The sequence below is a fragment of the Seriola aureovittata genome, chromosome 4, assembly GCF_021018895.1.
Source record: "Seriola aureovittata isolate HTS-2021-v1 ecotype China chromosome 4, ASM2101889v1, whole genome shotgun sequence".
Taxonomy (NCBI): Eukaryota; Metazoa; Chordata; class Actinopteri; order Carangiformes; family Carangidae; genus Seriola; species Seriola aureovittata.
The window spans coordinates 15,394,099-15,414,893 of record NC_079367.1 but is presented as its reverse complement, the minus strand read 5'-3'; the positions used below and the strand labels follow the sequence as shown (position 1 = coordinate 15,414,893).

At 39.5% G+C, this 20,795-nt stretch overlaps 1 protein-coding gene across 14 annotated transcripts in view; it reads left to right on the top strand.

Annotated features, from left to right (window-relative positions):
- The window catches only part of elna (elastin a), a 49,504-nt gene that overhangs the window by 26,194 nt on the left and 2,515 nt on the right, over positions 1–20,795 (top strand). For 2 of the 14 annotated variants that reach the window (XM_056374149.1, XM_056374146.1), the window contains exons 8-50: positions 28–57; positions 1,087–1,131; positions 1,543–1,617; positions 2,381–2,428; positions 2,555–2,617; positions 3,030–3,053; positions 3,147–3,221; positions 4,164–4,205; positions 4,303–4,389; positions 4,489–4,539; positions 4,676–4,783; positions 4,999–5,031; positions 5,217–5,372; positions 5,501–5,674; positions 5,840–5,953; positions 6,370–6,483; positions 6,768–6,887; positions 7,411–7,539; positions 8,044–8,166; positions 8,697–8,783; positions 9,314–9,400; positions 9,517–9,588; positions 9,686–9,718; positions 9,925–9,999; positions 10,135–10,173; positions 11,087–11,206; positions 11,297–11,332; positions 11,818–11,868; positions 13,335–13,361; positions 13,478–13,492; positions 13,610–13,639; positions 13,795–13,821; positions 14,379–14,405; positions 14,580–14,627; positions 15,695–15,730; positions 15,817–15,891; positions 16,045–16,101; positions 16,404–16,439; positions 16,800–16,874; positions 18,036–18,074; positions 18,561–18,617; positions 19,223–19,255; positions 20,322–20,357. In XM_056374149.1, the coding sequence (XP_056230124.1) occupies positions 28–57; positions 1,087–1,131; positions 1,543–1,617; positions 2,381–2,428; positions 2,555–2,617; positions 3,030–3,053; positions 3,147–3,221; positions 4,164–4,205; positions 4,303–4,389; positions 4,489–4,539; positions 4,676–4,783; positions 4,999–5,031; positions 5,217–5,372; positions 5,501–5,674; positions 5,840–5,953; positions 6,370–6,483; positions 6,768–6,887; positions 7,411–7,539; positions 8,044–8,166; positions 8,697–8,783; positions 9,314–9,400; positions 9,517–9,588; positions 9,686–9,718; positions 9,925–9,999; positions 10,135–10,173; positions 11,087–11,206; positions 11,297–11,332; positions 11,818–11,868; positions 13,335–13,361; positions 13,478–13,492; positions 13,610–13,639; positions 13,795–13,821; positions 14,379–14,405; positions 14,580–14,627; positions 15,695–15,730; positions 15,817–15,891; positions 16,045–16,101; positions 16,404–16,439; positions 16,800–16,874; positions 18,036–18,074; positions 18,561–18,617; positions 19,223–19,255; positions 20,322–20,357 (2,829 nt within the window). The remainder of the gene's footprint in view (positions 1–27; positions 58–1,086; positions 1,132–1,542; positions 1,618–2,380; positions 2,429–2,554; positions 2,618–3,029; positions 3,054–3,146; positions 3,222–4,163; positions 4,206–4,302; positions 4,390–4,488; positions 4,540–4,675; positions 4,784–4,998; positions 5,032–5,216; positions 5,373–5,500; positions 5,675–5,839; positions 5,954–6,369; positions 6,484–6,767; positions 6,888–7,410; positions 7,540–8,043; positions 8,167–8,696; positions 8,784–9,313; positions 9,401–9,516; positions 9,589–9,685; positions 9,719–9,924; positions 10,000–10,134; positions 10,174–11,086; positions 11,207–11,296; positions 11,333–11,817; positions 11,869–13,334; positions 13,362–13,477; positions 13,493–13,609; positions 13,640–13,794; positions 13,822–14,378; positions 14,406–14,579; positions 14,628–15,694; positions 15,731–15,816; positions 15,892–16,044; positions 16,102–16,403; positions 16,440–16,799; positions 16,875–18,035; positions 18,075–18,560; positions 18,618–19,222; positions 19,256–20,321; positions 20,358–20,795) is intronic. The other 12 variants (XM_056374160.1, XM_056374158.1, XM_056374157.1 and 9 more) reach the window with 12 other exon arrangements.

Sequence of the window (20,795 nt, the reverse complement as noted above, 5' to 3'; positions counted from 1 at the left end):
ACTGCTGAAATTCTGTTTTTTCCACAGGTGCAGGAGGCCATCTGCTACCACAAGGAGGTAATCTGATTCTTGGCCTGATGACAGACTACTGTACAATCTTGAATTGTACTGAATACTGACACGAAGCCTTTCAGAACTTTGAAAGATCGGCATGCTTGCATGTTGTGAGAAAGCCAAAATGAATGTTTCGCATTAATAGTAACTCAGCATGAAAAACACTGTTTGGCAAGCACAAGTACATTTTTATCATGTACCTGCAAACCCCGGACAGTTTGAACTTCAGCAGAGCCCGGGCGTGACCTTAAGCTCTGTGCTCTGTATGTGCACATGATTTGCTTTAAATTAGACAGGCTGATTAAGCATGGACTCAGGAGGGTCCACTCATGGCCAAGACTGTACTATGGCAAAGAGCCTACTCTTAAGTATTGGTTGGCAATGATGAAACTTCAGTCCCTAGAATCAGTCTGTACTCTTTTCATGACACTCAAAATAACAACCCATTCCTCTGAAAGAGCACAGATAAAACAAAACATTACCTTGCCAAACTTTTACTCACCAAATCTCCCAGGCCACATACTTACAGGCAGTGCGCAATGTCTGTCCGGCAAAGTATGGGGAATTTAAGATTAAAAAATGAAAGAAAAAAAAAACAGTTTAAACAAATAAATGAATGTGTTTTATTCTTTTGCCAAGCTCCCTTACAAGTGAAGCTGACAGCTCATTTCCTCCACTAGGGGATAGCCAAAGAAATGAGGCATTTGATGAGGCAAGACAAATGCCATGCATGCTGGCTGCCTGTCCTGATTACATGAAACATCAGCCGTGTTGCTTTTGATCATGTAGTGATGACAGAATAGTAGGGCCAGATTAGCTACTCTCAATACCAATGGTCAGTGGAGGGATCTGGCTCCCTTCTGAGGAGGTGATGTCTGGCGCTAGCCACATACCTGCTCATTACTTCTCCTCAGTATCACAGGGCCCTCTAGTGGTCATGGGCTGTACAGCTATAGAATATTCATATTGCAGCATTTCATTGGTGTGTAACTAATTGTGATTTTAACATAAAACCTGACATTGTATGGACAGGAGGAGGTCCAGGAGCTACAGGAACTGGAGTGGTGCCTGCTGGAGGCAAGTCACACACATAACACATCATTCAACCTACTTTCTTATTATATTTACTCTGCACTGCTTTTTAAAAAAGAGAAGTTAAACTTGCCTTAGTTACAGCTTGTGTTTACTTTTGTCATACTGTGATTTCTGCTTCCCAATTACATTTTCGAGCCCAAATTGGCTCAGGTAGAGTGGAATTGATCTCTCTGACGAGAAGCCAATTTGGGCTCCAAACATAGAACCTTTCCTAATGTAATAAAGTAACAATTTTAAAGAGGGCTGTTAACCATGTCCTTGGGAGGCAGAAATCACAGTTACAGTTGTTTGGACTCAGCACCTGGACATGAAAGACATGTGAATGTTTTTCACACTTTATATTTGTCATACTCCCCCAATGAGCCAAGTAACATTTTATGTTTTTTCTTTCAGTACCTGTTATTCCTCAAACAGGCCTTCCAGGAGGGGCCGGTGGTGGCGCGGGAAAGAAAGCTGCCAAAGTGCCAGGTTTTGTAGACTCAACAATAAACTCATAAAGCTGAAGGCAGACAGGACGTTGTTCACAAGGCAGCAGAACCACATCCAGTTCCTTTTCCATTGCATGTGGCAGGTGTTCAGTGCCACTGCAAAAACGAAAAGATAATTATTTGTAAAACAAGGATGTTTTACTAAATCTGGGTCTTCATTTTTTACTGTTGGCCCTCTTCATGGGAAATTGTGATACTTTTGTTTAAATCAGCTTCGTCTATATTAGTGTACTCAGACTTTCAAACATAAATATTGAGCTAAACTCAACCATAGATATATTGCACTTTCAACACTTCATGCAATGTGCTTTACACAGCAAGGGAAAACAACAAAAGAAAGACAGACAAGGAAAAATACAGAATTTGAATTGAAAAATATATATCATATAAACACAGTATTAACCTAGCCTGAGAAAAAGCAGCAACTATTTTGAAATACAGAATGTTTTTGTTATATATGTTGTGATTTGTTTTCCTTATTTCCTTAAATTATGTCTATGCTAGTCAAATTTAAAAATCTGGCGTCCAACACTTTGACATCTCTTCAATAGATATATATAATATATATATATATATATATAAACAGCAACACAATTCTTAAAATACTTGTGCACTCTTTGTAGCTCATAAGAAATTAGACGATTATGTTAAAATTGCTGCTTATGTATACTACCAGATACTTCTCATATATTTGAATGTGGATGCAGAAGTGCAGTACTGTCTTCTCTCATTGTCTGTGGCAGGTGTGGGTGTCCCTGGACTTTACCAAGGTGGACTGGTGCCAGGAAAAGGTTTGTCTCTTTCACTGATTAATCTCAGGCAGTATTTGTCAAGAGTTTCACCATGTGAATGTTGAAAACAAGCGCTGTACAGGGATTTAATGTGTTTGTTTTTTTGCGTTCTTATGGCTCCCTCAGGGTTTGGTGGACGTGGAGTTCTACCCGGGGTGGCCACAGGCACCGGCCTGAATCCAAAATCAAGTACGTTTTAGTTTTTTACTCATTGGTGTTGAATTACTGTCCTCGTCATTGAATGCAATATGGGGGAAAAAAGGAGTTCTACAAAGGTTAAACAATACATTACACACTTTACACAATACCTTAATAGAAAATATTACAGATTTCTTCAGTGAAACACATACATAACAAAAGATAAATGAATAAGTACATGAAATAAAAAAAAGTAGATTAAGTGCTGGTGATGGTTGTCAAAGAACATTGTATATCCAAAAATGTCACTGGTCTCCGGACCACAATGGTACAGAGGAGTTTAAGTTTCCAGGCCAGTGCTCTGTTTGCTGTGTTTGTTTCATTGCTGTCTAGTATTTACATTCAAACAATGATCTTCTCTCATCCATGTGTCTGATTGCATGTTCTGATTTTTCTCATGCAGTCGGAGGGGGAGGACAAGGACCAGGTAACTGTATTTATGATTATGATTATGTTTATTACAAACAAGTACATTTGTATTTACTGGTATTAGCTGATCAATTTATTTCCTCCGACACAGGAGGCCGGGGGTATGGTGGACCGGTGCAGCCAGGAGTATTCCATGGATACCCCCTCAAATCACCCAAAGTGCAAGGTGAGATCTGAATCCAGACTAACTAACTGTGTTATTTGGAAGTCACATTCTTGTGTTCATATGGGATGATGTTCATAGCGACCATCTGAACTTTGTCAATGTTCACAGACAGACACAGATAGTCTTACTCATCTTATGACCTGATAACCAATGGGCACGTCCATGGGTAGCACCCTAAGGTTTTCTATGGTGGGTTTATCACTGGTTGATTCTGAAGAGAGAGGTCTGTCTTTGGGGTCCCTGAAAAGCCCCACAAGCAGAACATTGCCTGTTTTGTAGAAATTCCCACTGCAATGCTACTTTGTTCCTAGTTCCACAGTGGATAAGGCAATTCAAAATGCTGCTACTAAACTTCGCTGCATTAGAGTATGATTGCCAACTCTCCCATGTCCATCAGGGTGTTTCAAAATACCATTAAAGGAAGGATGACGGATTTAATTTAATTTATTTAAAAAGATCCATTTAAGCGCTCTTTGGAGGGAAGTATGACTTGTATTTCCTTCCAAGTGAATTCTTTTTTTTTCTCCATACTTTTCTCTAGATTTCATCATTTCCCTTATGTAATCACAACTGTAATTACTGAATAAAGACACTATTATAGGTTAAGGGGAGATAATGATGGACCAGACATCTCTACAAAAATCACACCAAACTTCAACAGCAGTTCACAAACACACTGAAAAGCATAATGCTCCTGTAGCAATGAACTACATGTCATAAATCTTAACTTTTACTGGGACTTACCAACTAACCTCTTTATTGGTTGAATGTAGTTGTGAACAGTTGCTCATGCATTTCAAAGAAATTTGGACTCGGTCGGATCAAATTAATGGCATTCAAAACAATTACACTGCATTTTAAAGTATGGTCATTCTCTCACATAATTAATGTTAGACATGTTATTAACATAGTTGTTGCATTCTGCCCCATCATTTTCTTCAGGTGGCTATGGAGCAAAACCTGGAGGTGGCAAAGTTCCCTATGGTACAAATACTTGTTTGCATTTTTACAAAGATTCAGCTTAACTGTGGCATCAGTTGAAATGCAGAGGTTACTGATGTGTCACATTACAATGTTTCAGGTTATGGGGGCTTTGGTACTGGTGGAGCTGGACTGCCGGGAGGAAAAGGTGGCCCTGGTTCGATACCTGGATATCCTGTTGGAACTGGTGTGTGTTTGTGCAAATCTGCTGTTAACTGATATGAAGTAAAGTGGTAGAAAAGACTAATTTTTAGACAAATGCCCAATGTATTTTTACTTTCTGCAGGAGTGGGGCCCGGAGGCATCTCACCTGCTCAGGCTAAAGCTGCCAAATATGGTAGTCTACCATATTCATTACCAAGACAATGTTCCCTATTGTTGCTTTGTTTTCTTATGAAAAACATGTGATGTGTTGTGTTACAGCAGTACTGAACATATTTGTATCTGACTAATATCTGTGCTGTCTGCCCCAGGTTTGGGTGGTCTTGGGGGTGTCGGTGGTGTCGGTGGTGTCGGTGGTGTCGGTGGTGTCGGTGGTGTAGGTGGTGTTGGTGGACTGTATCCAGGGCAAGTGCCAGGAGGTAAAATATCTAGCAGTATACATAAAAATACTGATATACAGATATGTAACCCTGAATCAAAGACATTGTAAATGTTTTAGAGCCACACTTGCATAGCTTAAAAAAGTAATTAAAAATACTTTCTATTGCTATTATCTCTGTTTTTTCTATTCTAAATGTAATGTAATGTCTATTGTAAAATATAATATTCCCTATCTTTAATTATTTTACAACAGGATATGGAGCTGGGTCTAAGGCTGCAAAATATGGTGAGAACTTTCATATTTTTGCATATAATAGAAGTATATTTATAATCATATCCTCACACTTTTTTCACATTATCTATTCACCTAACATGCAAGTAAAACTTATTACTTTATAGTACCTTATGTTGTGTAGAACATCTCTGTTCTGCACACTTGACCTGTTTCTGCTATTGGGGTTCCCTGGACAGGAGTACCAGGGGGAGTACCAGGGGGAGTACCAGGGGGAGTACCAGGGGGAGTACCAGGGGGAGTACCAGGTGGGGTACCAGGGGGAGTACCAGGTGGTGCACCCATTGCAGTACCAGGAGGAATTCCAAGTTTCCAAGCCAAAGCTGCTAAATATGGTATCGTGCATAAATGGAATTATCATATGCACTTTTTTCAGATCAAATGCACATACATCTTCATAAGTACAAAACATGTACTCAGTATGGAGTATTAGCTCTAATTACGGTTTCTCTCTCCCTCCCAGGGACAGGGATAGGCGGTCATCTAGGGGCAGGAGGTCAACTAGGGGCAGGAGGTCATCTAGGGGCAGGAGGTCAACTAGGGGCAGGAGGTCATCTAGGGGCAGGAGGTCAACTAGGGGCAGGAGGACAAGTAGGACCAGGAGGATACTCCCCTGCTGCCAAAGCTGCTAAATATGGTATGGTATATAAATGGAAATATCATATGCACTTTTTTCAACTCAATATTATTCTTAGGTTATGAGCTCTAAAATTTGTACATACATATGGCTTCAAAAGTACTAAATAGGTTCTCAGTGTGATTTAAGTGTTACCTATAATAATGGTTTCTCTCTCACACCCAGGAATAGGAGGTCAATTAGGGGCAGGAGGTCAATTAGGGGCAGGAGGTCAATTGGGCGCAGGAGGTCAAGTAGGACCCGGAGGATACTCTGCTGCTGCCAAAGCTGCTAAATATGGTATGGTAATTTCTTAGGGGATTAAGATCCTGTCTAATTATCTGTTTAATTATAAATTATTCAAATGTTTGTTTTGGACAGTTGAAAAAGTCCAACTGAAATTAAATTGTGTAATTTGTTTCTGCTGCCTCATTTTTTTATTATTCTGTTGGAATACCATTAGTTCTCAGTCTATATTGATTGAGAAATTATCAAGCAAGATCACCGTACTTTAAACAATGTTAGGTTTGTTGCACTTTGGTAGCTGAATGGTTACAGAACATGCCCTGTAACCATGACCTCTGCTGTTTTATGGGGACCTTTTTCTCTCTGTCTTCCCTCTTTCTACTGCTGACTGTCACAGTCAGACTGACTGTCAATAACTGCCAAAAATGAACTTTAAAAAATACATATTGGACAAACTTGTTTTCCCACAGGAGTAGGGGGACTGGGAGGAACGGGAGGATTGGGAGGAACAGGAGGACTGGGAGGTGGAGGATACCCTGCTGCTGCTGCTGCAGCTGCTGCTGCTGCCAAAGCAGCTAAATACGGTAATAATGGAATACTATAATCAAATCTGAGAACTTGTTATGTGGTTTCTTTGAGTGGATCCAGATTCTTAGCAGCTGAGCCCAGTGATATGTGTTGCACTTTGGTAGCTGAATAGTTACAGCACATGCCCTGCAACCACTATGGTTGCTGTTTGATTCCACCAGGGGACCTTTTTTCTCTCTTCCTCATGTTTCCTGTCTGCCTCTCAAATGCTTCCTGTCAAAGGCAAGAACTGCCAAAAATACACTTAAAAAAACATATCAGATAAACTTGTTTTCCACAGGAGTAGGGGGACTAGGAGGAACAGGAGGATTGGGAGGAACAGGAGGACTAGGAGGGACAGGAGGACTGGGAGGTGGAGGATACCCTGCTGCTGCTGCCGCTGCCAAAGCAGCTAAATACGGTAATAATTGAATTCTACTGTCAAATCTCAGAACTTGTTGTGTGGTTCCTCTGAGTGGATCTGGATTCTTAGCAGCAGAGCCCAGTGATATGTGGAGTAGAGAATACCAAGATATGTCATTAACAAGCCTGAAAGAGTTTGAGATTAAATGCCGGGGTTAAGATCACGAGTAATAGTGTGGCTGTTGTATGGTATGGTTACAGTCTTGACAATGCTCCAACCATGTCCTCTGGTACTCACCATTACAACTTAGATGCAGCCTACTTGATAACACTTTCAGATGTAAAGCCAGTGAATTGGAAGTGATACATCTGTTTATGTAGAACATGAAAAGGAGGAGGCTCACTTCAGCTGCAGGGGCTATTTTTAATACAAACTGTGGCAATTTCAAGATCTGCTCAGGGGAAAAAGAGCATGTTACTTGATCTGAATTGCTGTCAATACTCTAAGTTTAATTACCAGAAAAAATGACCATATTAAACCATATCACCAGCATTAACTGGGAATAAATTTATCTTCACAGGAGTAGGAGGACTAGGAGGCACAGCAGGACTAGGAGGAACAGGAGGACTAGGAGGAACGGGAGGACTGGGAGGTGGAGGATACCCTGCTGCTGCTGCTGCTGCTGCCGCTGCCAAAGCAGCTAAATACGGTAATAATGTAATACTATTCTCAAATCTCATAACCTGTGATGTGGTTCCTGTGTAGAGCCCAGTGATATGTGGAGCAGAGAATACCAAGATATGCCATTAACAAAGCCTGAAAGAGTCTGAGATTAAATGGCGAGGGGTTAAGATCACAAGTAATAGTGTGGCTGTTGTATGGTATGGTTACAGTCTTGACAATGCTCCAACCATGCCCTCTAGTGCTCACCCTTACAACTTAAACGCAGCCTACTTGATAACACTTTCAGATGTAAAGCCAGTGAAATGGAAGTGATACATCTGTTTATGTAGAACATGAAAAGGAGGAGGCTCACTTCAGCTGCAGGGGCTATTTTTAATACAAACTGTGGCAATTTCAAGATCTGCTCAGAGAAAAAAGAGCATGTTACATGATCTGAATTGCTGTCAATACTCTAAGTTTAATTACCAGCAAAAATTACGATATTAAACCATATCACCAGCTTAAAGTGAGAATAAACTTGTCTTCACAGGAGTAGGGGGACTAGGAGGCACAGCAGGACTAGGAGGAACGGGAGGACTAGGAGGAACGGGAGGACTGGGAGGTGGAGGATACCCTGCTGCTGCTGCTGCTGCTGCCAAAGCAGCTAAATACGGTAAAAATTGAATTCTATTGTCAAATCTCAGAACTTGTCATGTGGTTCCTGTGTAGAGCCCAATGATATGTGGAGCAGAGAATACGAAAGTATGCCATGAACGAAGCCTGAAAGAGTCTGAGATTAAATACCGGGGTTAAGATCACAAGTAGTAGTGTGGCTGTTGTATCGTTTATTTTACAGTTTTGACATTGCTACCAGGAGTTACAGTCTTGACAATGCTCCAACCATGCCCTCTGGTATTCACCATTACAACTTAAATGCAGCCTACTTGATAACACTTTCAGATGTAAAGCCAGTGAAATGGAAGTGATACATCTGTTTATGTAGAACATGAAAAGGAGGAGGCTCACTTCAGCTGCAGGGGCTATTTTTAATACAAACTGTGGCAATTTCAAGATCTGCTCAGGGGAAAAAGAGCATGTTACTTGATCTGAATTGCTGTCAATACTCTAAGTTTAATTACAAGCAAAAATTACCATATTAAACCATATCACCAGCTTTAACTGGGAATAAATTTGTCTTCACAGGAGTAGGGGGACTAGGTGGAACAGGTGGACTGGGAGGTGGAGGATACCCTGCTGCTGCTGCTGCTGCTGCCAAAGCAGCTAAATACGGTAAAAATTGAATTCTATTGTCAAATCTCAGAACTTGTCATGTGGTTCCTGTGTAGAGCCCAATGATATGTGGAGCAGAGAATACGAAAGTATGCCATGAACGAAGCCTGAAAGAGTCTGAGATTAAATACCGGGGTTAAGATCACAAGTAGTAGTGTGGCTGTTGTATCGTTTATTTTACAGTTTTGACATTGCTACCAGGAGTTACAGTCTTGACAATGCTCCAACCATGCCCTCTGGTATTCACCATTACAACTTAAATGCAGCCTACTTGATAACACTTTCAGATGTAAAGCCAGTGAAATGGAAGTGATACATCTGTTTATGTAGAACATGAAAAGGAGGAGGCTCACTTCAGCTGCAGGGGCTATTTTTAATACAAACTGTGGCAATTTCAAGATCTGCTCAGGGGAAAAAGAGCATGTTACTTGATCTGAATTGCTGTCAATACTCTAAGTTTAATTACAAGCAAAAATTACCATATTAAACCATATCACCAGCTTTAACTGGGAATAAATTTGTCTTCACAGGAGTAGGGGGACTAGGTGGAACAGGTGGACTGGGAGGTGGAGGATACCCTGCTGCTGCTGCTGCTGCTGCTAAAGCTGCTAAATATGGTAACTACAATTAAAACTCTGGAAAGGACAATGGAACTAAACATTGCACTTAAAAAAATTGCAAATAGTGTTTTAAGTGAATGTAGATGATTACATGATACATTTTTACATTAAAGGCCCAGGTGGTGCAGGAGGAATTCCAAATGGTGGTGGTGGGGGAGGAGTCCCATTTTTACCAGGATATGGATGTAAGCGTCCCCCAGAAACTTTTTAATCTACATGATTAGTGAGAGAATTATTTTATTACTTTTAAATCTAACTTTTTCTGGACATGTTGTGTTGCAGCTTTGGCGGCTGGTGCCAAACCTCCTAAATATGGTGAGACTGTGATTTACTATTCCATATAGTGTATTGATTAACACTCTATAAGATGTAGGCTGACTTATTGCTCCTATGCCGTGCTGATGTGTGCAATAATTTTTTATGTACAACATGCTTCTAGACAAAAAAAAATGTTGCACACAAAGGTTTTATAATTTAGTAATCTTTCATTCATAAGGTTCAATCTTAATTCTCCCCAACAGGAGTCCCAGGAGCAGGCCAAGGAGGAGTTCCAGGAGGAGCCGGTCAGATACCACCTGGTGGTGGCGGCTATGGTGGTGAGATTTTAAAATGATATATCAGTGGAGACAAAAAGAGTTTGTTCAATGCAAGTGTCTCTGCTGTTTCCTTTATGATAATTCAATATGATCTGATGAATTTTCAGTCACAGACATTATGTCACTTCCTGACAGGTTATGGAGCTGGTGCTGGAGTCAAACCTCCAAAGTATGGTGAGATGTTTTCTTGTTTTTGAGATTATTTTTACATTTTTTAACTAATATGAAGAATCATCTGAATCATTTTTATGCTTTCTGGACCATAAACTGTTTCATCACATATTTATGGATTTGAATTAAATTTTTTTAGCAGCAGTGGTTAGAGTGCATGTGTAAATGTAGTATTTAATTAAAGTAGTTTGAGTAGGACAAGGGCCTAGTGCCGGATTGGGACTAGGGGAACAGGAGGAGCAGGAGGAGTATCTGGGGTAGTAACTGGAGGAGGGGGATACTTCGTTACTGCAGATACTGATAAATATGGCAGCAGGAATAACATTCCTCAGCAGCCTGGATCTGTGATCTCATTGTTTTGGTTGTTACCCCAAACTCCTGACCATAGCTGAGGGAATGTAGACTGACTGGTAAATCGAAAGCTTAGCCTTCATGCTAGGCTGCCTCTTCCCAATGCAGCACCAGCCTCCTGTCAATCTCATGCTCAAGTTTATCCTCATTCGTGAATAAGACTACAAGGTGCTTCGACTCCTTTGCTTGTGGTAGTGACTCAACCTAAAGGGAGCAATCCACCTCTTCCCTCTCATCATGGCCTTAGACTTGCATCTGTTGACAATTTTTCCCACCCCTTCATACTTGACTCCAAAGACACATAGACCTGAAAAAGCCAGAACCACCTCAAAAAGCAAAGATGCAGTCTCTTATTATATCTTATGCCTTGGGTGACTGTATCAGGAGTTACTGTCAATGCAGCCCAAAATGACATCCAACAATTATACAGAGGTCAGACAAGAGGTCAAGTGTCCAGAAGTCCACAATAGAGTCTGTAGTAGGGTAGAAGTTTGTATTCTTCTGTATTGTAATGCAGCAGATAACAGTGGCATCAATTTGCTGACCTCTTGTGTGCCTCTCGCAGGCGGCATCACTGGAGTAGGACTAGCTGTGCCAGGAGCTACTCCAGGTACAGGCGTCGGTGGCGTTCCAGATGGTTCTGTTGTTGTGTTACCAGGTGGTACAGGTGTTCCTGGAAAACCAGGTGAAGTGTTAGAATACAGTTTCATATATTTTTAGATGAGCCTTTTTTATAAGTTGTGCATTGTTGATGATCTTTTCATTGCTTTCACAGCAGAGGTTCAAATTCCCGATGGAACTCCTCAACCAGGTACAGTCTATGTGTGTTTTGCAGTTTTTCTTTTGCAGTAGCTATGTATAGCATATGGGAGGAGGATTTTACTGCCAAAACCTTAAAGGATATATGTACAGTATTTATTTATTTATTCTTTAACCATGAGAGGCTCATCCAGACTCCTTCAGCAAACCCCTTGCAGCACTTTAAACAACAGACTGACAGCTACCCCGCTGCAGCATCCACTTATATTTGGCAATGGCACTCTACCTTGGAGTCACCGCACCAGTACTGTGCCATCATTTATCCCCTCTACATTTTCTTCACCCATTTCTGCCCACAAAACTCACATGTTGTTTCTAAATCGAGTGCTACCAGCTATTGACCACCTCCAGCTTACAGCCTCCCAGCTGTGGGAGTATCAAGGTGCCCCTTACAGCTTCTGCCTTGTCTGGTCTCTCTCACTCTGCGGCTGTTTTAAAGCAAAGTGGATGAAATTGCGACCTGTTGTCTTTTGCCAGAGTCTACACCTATTGTCGCAACTGGCAAGGCCCCAGAGGTCCCGCAGCCCAGTAAGACTTGCTGTTTGCATGAAACCTTTGACCATGAAGTTAAATCTGTGGTATTTGAGATATATCAAAATTGCAGTGGAGCTGTAATGTATTTTCTACTCTGATGTAGTATGGGACAGTCCACTCAGTATTTGTGCATGTGATTATTTCCTGTCCCAAAAGAGACATTTAAGAATCTTTCGTTTATTCTAAGTGTTTTGAATTTCTACATCAGGGTTTTAAACATTGATGCAAATTTTCATCTTTGTCTAAATCTAAGTCTTTATGTATTTAATTATACAATATGGGAATATACTCATAATTTATATGGCTAGAAATTAAATCTTGGAATTTAAATTTTCTGATTTAATGGGAATTGTCCATCTTCTCGAATACTGTTTGGAACAACCATAGAAAACTGTCTTCAGTATACATTCATTATTTTTCAACTATTCTGTTTTGGGACTGTAAAGACAGGCAGTAGTCAGTGTTTTCTTTCAGCATTACACAAGATATAATACATGATATTGCCATTTTTTGGACACTGGCATTGTGTAGTCAGGATACAAGAATATTTACACATGACAGCTGTGCTTCAGACATAATGTTTAGACGATAGGCTTCATGTAATGCTGAGAGAGGAGTTGATTTAGCCTGTCTGGCCCCTACAACTCCCCCAATACTACAGTATGTCAGTAGTGGCCACAGGTTGTCTCTTTTTCTCAACGGTACTTGTCTTGTGCGCTCCTCTCCTTTTCACTAACAGCTCACTATGCTTCATTACTTTTCATCATATCATAGCTGTAATTTTTTGGATAATGGCAAACCTAGTTTACTTATTGAGAAGACATTCAGAAAGTGGTGTTAGATTAATGCTGGGACTTTGCTTGCTCTTAGAGGTTTGTTTTTGACAATATGAATGCTTGCATTTATAGTACATTAGTTCTACAGTGGGGGATTTCTGTGATATTTATAGAGTTTAAATGTCATAAAACTGTTGACATCAAAGTCACATGGTAATGTTATGTATTATCTAAACTTTTTATAATTATATATATCAAATGACGTGTGAAGCCCCTGCTATAGAATGTTACCTTTCAGTAGATTGTTGTTTTGTATGTCTGCTGTCTTGACACAATTTTCTTGTCATTTTAAATGTCTGTTTTATATTATTTTGAAAGGTGTATGTCTTGCCCTCAGTCCCTGTTTGTTATTCGTCCTATCTAGAGCAAATATATATTTCATTGTTATTAATATAATCAGACCAAACAGACAAAATCATTGACATTCAATATTTTAAAAGACATTTTGACTAATGTGACTTTCTATTTATTTATTCTTTTTTGCACTTCGTCCTCTTGTGGTGGATGTGTGAAAACAGGCGGTGGGTTCAGATTAAGTGCATACATTTGCAGCTACTTTATTTCATCCTATAGTATGTCTTAACTTGTTCTCATGTACTTTTATTCCTGCCTGATTTTATACAGTTGGTGGTGGAATTATTCAGCCTAGTGGTGAGTAGTACATATGAGATTATATTTAATTGATACTATACTATGACAATAGAGTAAACTGTATATACACTGACTGTAGATAGCTTACATGATGGTACTTTTTTTTTGTTTCACAGCTGGCACAAGTGTTGGTAAATATGTGAAAAAATGTATCTCTATCGCATGTTGAAATATGCCAAAGAATACTCAACGATTTATTATTTAGATACGTAACAAAACTCTAAGAGCCTTGTATTTATATGTTACAGGTGGAGCAGGTGTTGGACCGTCTCCCGGTGGTAAGAGCAGTCTTGTTGATTTATTTATTTATCTGTTCATTTGCATGTGTACTAATTATGTGCAATTAATCAGTTCACAATATTCTGCTGTATTTGTACCAGATGTCATATTTGTATCGGAGGTTAATTGATGTAACGTCTGCCTGTGTTTTTAGTTGGTGCCACAGGACAAGGACAGCCTGGTAAGCGTAAACAACCTCCGTTTGTTTAGCACTGTTCCTCTAAATGTGCTGCTTTGGCCTTTAAAGTGTAAGAAATCTGAATTATGATAATAATGATGATAAAAATGAAAGTTACTAAGCCCACAAGGAGACCAGTAATATATAACACATAGAAGAGTAAGGTTACACCATGATGACACACTCATTATTTACCTGGTCATGTGACAAAGAAAGCAAAATAAACAGATCTAAATTAATTATTTCACCAAACAAATATGATATATAGTTATATATCATGCAACCACTAGGTAAACCATCCTTTAGTGTTTAGTGTTAATGCTGTATATACAGTATTTGATTTCATATGTGGGTGCATTATTATTTTTTTCTGATCTCCTTGCTTCTGACATCATAAGATTTTTTCTGTGGATGAGCTCTGCTCTGTTTCCCACAGTTTAAATTGTTTCACTCTCTGTGTTGTATGTTTTCTGTCTTCTGGCTCATTTGCATTAATTTTTAGTCCATTTACAATAGGGAATGTTAGACTGGACACGCTTTAACTCTCTTCTCTCATTTAGTTGCAACTGGAGTCCAACAACCTGGAGGTGGGCCACTTTACTGTTATTTATTCAGGAACTCCATGTTGTTCTTTTTAGCCTTGAGGTGCAATTCATCCTGCTGGCCACATGGTGGAGACAAAGACAAATACAACTACTATAGTTGTTTGTCTAGCTGCAACAGCCTATGACTATGATAACTCTGAACACTGCTGTTTTCAGGTGTTGGTGTTGGCACAGGTGTCAAAGCACCTAAACCATTTGTACCAGGTATGAATATAAATGATTAATATTTACTTTCCAAAGACAACAAACTCTTCCTCATTCTGTTAAATTATTGTTACTGCAAAAAAGTGATTTATTTGTACCGTTTTATGTTAAATTTGGCAACATAACATCTCCTGCTTGTGAACCTGCTTCATTCAGTTGATCTTGCACATTCCTTTGCCACAAAACCAACGTTAAATCAATTGTATATATACACCAGGTACTGATAATGCATAAAGGTAATTTCTAAATGCAACCCCAACTGTATGATGCAGTTAAATGACTGAATGCTTGTGTGCTTATTTCAGTCCTCCTGCAAAGCCTTGTCATTTCATAATCAAAACACCCTAATGACGTTATCATATACCAATACACTTTTTATTCACATTCTAATCAATGTTATAGATCGTTCTCAGGCTGTATTTACTGTACTTACCATGCACATTTTGTCTAGACAGTGAATGGCTCAGCTTTAATCAATAAAGCCAGCAGTTAATACATGAGCAAAAGCTGCATCAGACGTTTCTTCACCCAATTATCCCACCAATGGACTGAACACTCATCAGTTTTGTGTATCTGTGGGTTCGCAGTTTTAGTGCATTTTTGCTGTTCTGCGCTATTTTACCTGTGATGGACACGAGACCAAGTCCAAGGTGTTTCTGCATATTATTTAGTCTAACTCAATCAGTCAATCAATCACTTTGTCGTACTGAATGTGGGCTTTGAATGAAAACAACAAACTGGAAATCTATAATTATGACGATAATGATCTATGTATATAAAATCTATATCACATAACCCTTTCAGCTTTTATAAGCAGAATCGGAAGATAGATCAATTGATTTTGTTTCTCTGGTTTTTGCTGGGAACAGAATTCTTTGATTAATCTCAGTTTTCCAAATAATAAGTCTAATAATGTATGAAACAATTCATAGGACTTACAGTAAGATGTAGCTGGAGAGGATAAAACTAGCATAAATACAAACAGTTTTTTATTCATTGTAATGGAGAATCTTCTGTTTAATCTTCTGAATTCACACCTTCAGTCTTGTAACTCTTTAACTCCATAGGTGCAGGAGGATATCCCTATGGTGGAAACTACGGAGGCAAGTTCCCTATGTTTATAATTTTAGCATTTATAGATTTGGTTTAAATTGCAGTGAGTATTACTTCTATCCTTTCTGCGCTTCAGTTCCTTATGGTGCAGTTACCGGCACTGGAACTGGACCTGGAACTCTGCCTGGAGCGAAGCCTCTGAAACCTCCAGGTGTGTGTATGTGTGTGCATTTCTGTTTTAAAACAAATCACCCCATTCAATAGTTTGAACAAAGAGTAATTTCAAATTGTATATTTATGTTTTTTTGGGGGATGTTTTTAGCTTTTTGCATGAGTAAACTCATATACTGTTGTTTGTTTGCAGCAGCAGGTGGAACAGGAGGCGGAGTGGGAATCCCACTAGCAGCAGGAGGTTATCAAGGTTAGAAGGCACCTACATTTCGTTCAACATGTAAAATTTAGTGAACCCTAAGAACACTAGACATACTGTAAGTGTCAGGTAATAGGGGAAACAAGAGGCATCAAAAGCATAAATACGTTTTGCGTATGCGTTTTTCCCTTTTCAAAAAAAAAAAAAAAACTTTTTTCTTTTAAACTGTATTTTTCAATAAGAATCCTTTAATTATTACCATTTCTTCCCTGGGCCTTTCCCCGACAAAAACTGTAGAAGATGAGCTAAACTACTCGACAATAATGCCACTTTTCTCTGTCGTCATAATTCAGGGGGATACAGTCCATATCTTCATGGTTATGGACAGGGTATGTATGAAAGGAGAGGAGGCTGATGGCATTAATACACAATGTTCCCCCAACTTTAAACAATAACAAGAACGTTCTGCCCAGTGCTCAAAGTGACAGTTGGTCAGGAGATGCCATCGCATTGCACTTCCTGTGCAGGAAATTGGCCAATGTGCTGATAAGTTTCTGTGTGGGGCGTAGGATCAGGAATGAGAAGACAGTTGGATTCTGTGATGCAGAATGTGATGAAGGAAATCAACTGGTCTCTTAGTGGAGGCAGTATTTACAGTCTTTCTGGAGTTTCTTTGTCTGGTTTACAATCCTGAGCAGTTGAGGGTCTTTATCACCTCATCTAAGCCAGTCTTCTGTCTCTTGTGGCAGGTGGGCTGACGTATCCCTCTGCAGTTGGACTGGGAGGTGCTGGTGCTGGTGCTGGAGCTAAAGCACCAAAACCAGGTAATAAAACAGGCCTGTTACTGTTAGAGCACCTGGTAGCACAATGTATATGTGTTGTCAGGGTGTCTGCCGGGCTTGAAAAGCCTTAGAAAGAACTGACTTTAGTTTCTTCACTATAAGGCCTTACAAAAATGTCTTAAATTTCATTTACAAAAATTTGAAATAATTTCTCTTGCTTGCCATAGGCTGTAATGTTATTTGTAAAAATCGTTTTATATTAACATATTAACTAAAAGAAGGATTGGTTTGACAGTGGATTCTGTGTGCAGGAGATGGTTTAATCATAAAAATGGACAATGTTAATTTTTAGCAAAAACCTGGTCCAGGTTGTCTTAATTTAATCGATTAACCATTAGGAATTATATTCATATGCGGGAGAGGAGAGAAAAATTAGACATGATAATAAATACTTCTAGGCCATATTTTCCCTTCCAGTTTTCCATCATACCTTCATATTTTGCCCAGTATGACCACGAAAGGGGATTAAATTGCATCGTATGTGGTCTTAAAAAGGTCTTAAATACAACTTGGTGAACCCGGTATATGAAGGTCCAAGTTTTCAGCTCATACTATCTTCCGCCCTGCATCCTCCTTTAATATTACTAGAATATTTCCAGTTTTTATTTGTATAGTTAGAAATGAGTTAATGTTTGGCAAAACAGTTTCTTTTATTAATTTAGTAAAATTAATTGTATTGAATGATCGTTTGCAGCATAAACATGTCCAAGAAAGTGGAGTTAGTGGAGTTGGGTTAACAGCAGTAGAATAAAATCAAACCCTCTGGTAGGTATATAGACAAAAATTTTACAAAACCCAGCTCCACCAAAATGTCAGTGATCCCTGCAGTGTTACAGCACCGTCAGGAGTTTGTAAATGGAGCAAACAACAACACAACATTTCCCAATGGAGACTGATTACTGTTAGTAATACTGTGTAAAACATCAAAGTGTGACTGTTTGAAGATAACACTAACCCCTGGAGAGTCCTGCCCTGAAATAGCAAAGCCCTGCCAGGGGAAGTCTGGAAGAGGTTGTTGCTGTGACTTCAGCTGAGCCACTGGCTACATGTCACAATAAAAAGCTGACAACAAGTCATGTTTACTGGACATCACAAGAATACACACTTTCTCATGATTTGTTTATTTGCTTTTTGTCTGAGCAGGCTATGGCAATCTTGGAGGTGGTGGTGGATATCAGCCAGGTGAGGACCTCTGCATGTTCATTAAATATTTTCTGCTTCCTTCTGTTAGAGAAAATAAACAATAGTTGGCTAATTTGGTGCCTGTTCTGCCTCTGGTCCTGCCTGTCCTCCTCTTCCTCTGTCCATCAGTGAGCGATGAGTGTAATCACACAGCAGCAGCCTCATCTCACCGCCCCACAGATACTGTTCCAGCCAGTCATAAGAACTCGTGGCCCTAATCCTCCTCCCAGTGGCCACAGACATATCCGTCTGTGTGAAATGCTACTACAGATGGTTTAATAACTTTTATTTGCTGGCATAGTTTTTCCAACAGAGAGACTATAATCATGAAAACTAGGCCAAGTTGTCAAATTCTCTGTATTTACTTTACGTATCGCTCTAAATTACTGGGATGTTTAGTCTATTGAGTTAAGTGTAAACACTGTATGACATTTTCTCTCAGTGGGTTTACTTAGTCTCTATGGTAACTGCTTTTTAATTTTACAGGTGTGGGTCGTGTAGCTCCCGGTTATGGAGGAGCTTACCCCCCGCAGTACTACCAAGGTACTTGTACTGCTTCCTGTGCATTACTATGTGTGTGTGGGTGTGTGTGTGTGTGCACAAAGTAAATGTTTAAACTTTCACTTTCTGATGAGGATTTTGTCAAGTGAATTTCATTTACATAGCCCAATATCACAAATCAGACAGATCTATTTTGTAACACGCTATGTATTTGTGTTGGGTGGTAACCGGCATTCTGTGTTGTGACCTTTGAGGAGCATCGGTTGTGCAATAAATCAGTGGAAAGGACCCAACAGACAACAGAATAGAATCATTTATCATAGGGAGGTGGAGGCAAAAGAACACAATAAAAGGATGATTGTGTGTGTGTGTGTGTATGTGTGTGTGTGTGTGTGGGGGGGGGGTCTACTTAAAAAGACAATAGAGTGCTGTTTCAGAGATTCAGAGTACTGTGTTTATTTCAGTATAGTTAATGAAAAGGTTTTAAAATCATTTCCAGTAAATTCATAGTTTGTCATTGTTTTTTCTGCTACTGGAATCCAAACATCAGCCCCAATAAGTTAGCTGGCATCCAGACCTGCCTCCACCAACACAAGGATTTAGAGCACAGATGATTCTTTAACTTTTCATCCTTGTCTCTGGATCAGGAGGCGGATTAAAGTCCAACTGCCGGCAGCCAGGTAACACGGCTGGACAGATGAAAGGACAGGTTAAACTGACCCGCTGCTTACCCTTCTGGAGCTGAGAGCATAAAGAAAGGGAGAGGGGAACAACTGCATGCTGATAGGAAGTTTCACCTTCCTCGGTTATCACAATCCTTTCATATCTAGTAAAGGATGACGAAATACCACATTGTATAAGAAAATTTCTCTTTATGGCTCATTAGCCCTCCAAGTTTCACCTTCTCACTCTCCTTCCCTTTATGCTGGACTCCTTCACTTAAACACAATGCAGCTTCTGCACACTTCCCCTATAATTCTAGAGGTTGACATACGTGAGAAAGATTATAACCACAATTATTCTCAGGTTAAATTGAAAAGTCCTGAATTTTTGGATATGAATAAATTTAATCACGAATACACATAAAATCCTGATTAAACACATTTATTGAATAAATACTTAATGTTCTTGTGGTTTCTTTAAACAAAATATAATTAAGGGCTTTTCATTTTAACTTAAAATTGTTTTTTTCAATTTGTTCATACACATGGGAGGTTGATTTTGTAAATTGCATTTGAATGACACTCATCTGCATTTTACATCCCTGTGCACCTAATTACAGAGAGATTAATTGGATTACTATAGACAGTGCAGCAAATCAAAATAATATTGATGTTTAATGCAATCTTTCTCCCATTTGCAAAAAAATGAGTGAAGAAAATTAGGCTGTGCAGTTTGTTTCAGAGCTGACTATTTATATTTGTGCAGATTTATTAGGCAAAACCAATCCAGGTTTCAACAAAAGTTATGTGTCTGTATGTTTGAAATGCAAAACGGAAAATACACATTGTCTACATAAAAAATGGTTACTCTGAGCATCTCTGCATCAGACAGCTCAGCACCAGAGTGCTAAGCACTAAGTGCCTCCCATGTGATCATATCCAATGTCAACAGTTTTCTTCTTACCGGATCACGGCCAGAAGAAATACATCAACCACTGTGACAGATCCAGAGTGGTTTCATCGAAGCATTTGTCCGCTGGCACCAACTCATCCCTCATTTGTCTTTGTCTTTAATGTTGTCTAGGTGGATATGTACCAGCTCCACTGACTCCTCAACAAGGTAACAAACACCTACCTCCTCACATTTTCTCATGCACTCATTATTAAGGGATAGTAATTTGTTTCAGTAATGCAAACGACCGCTGCACTTCACCTCATTTTGCAAGTCCTCTCTCATAAACTCTGCTCTTTGGCAGAGGTTAGCAACATGTCAGATTATTTGGATGAAGGGTGGAGTGTGAGTTGGTACTGTGTGTGCTTGTGGGTGCAGATGGTGCAGCACAACCAGTATGCTGAATGCGTGATAATCTGCATTTTACTGAACATCTGAGATTAATGCTGGTGGGATTATTTCAAGGAAAGCACGTCTGGTGTCTTAGATAACTACATTTTACTGGTTTAAACTCACAATGTCTGAGTTACTGATGGCCTTAGAGTTCGCCTTTACATATAAAGAAAGTAGATACGTATACACAGAAAATAACAAAATCCAGGCAGT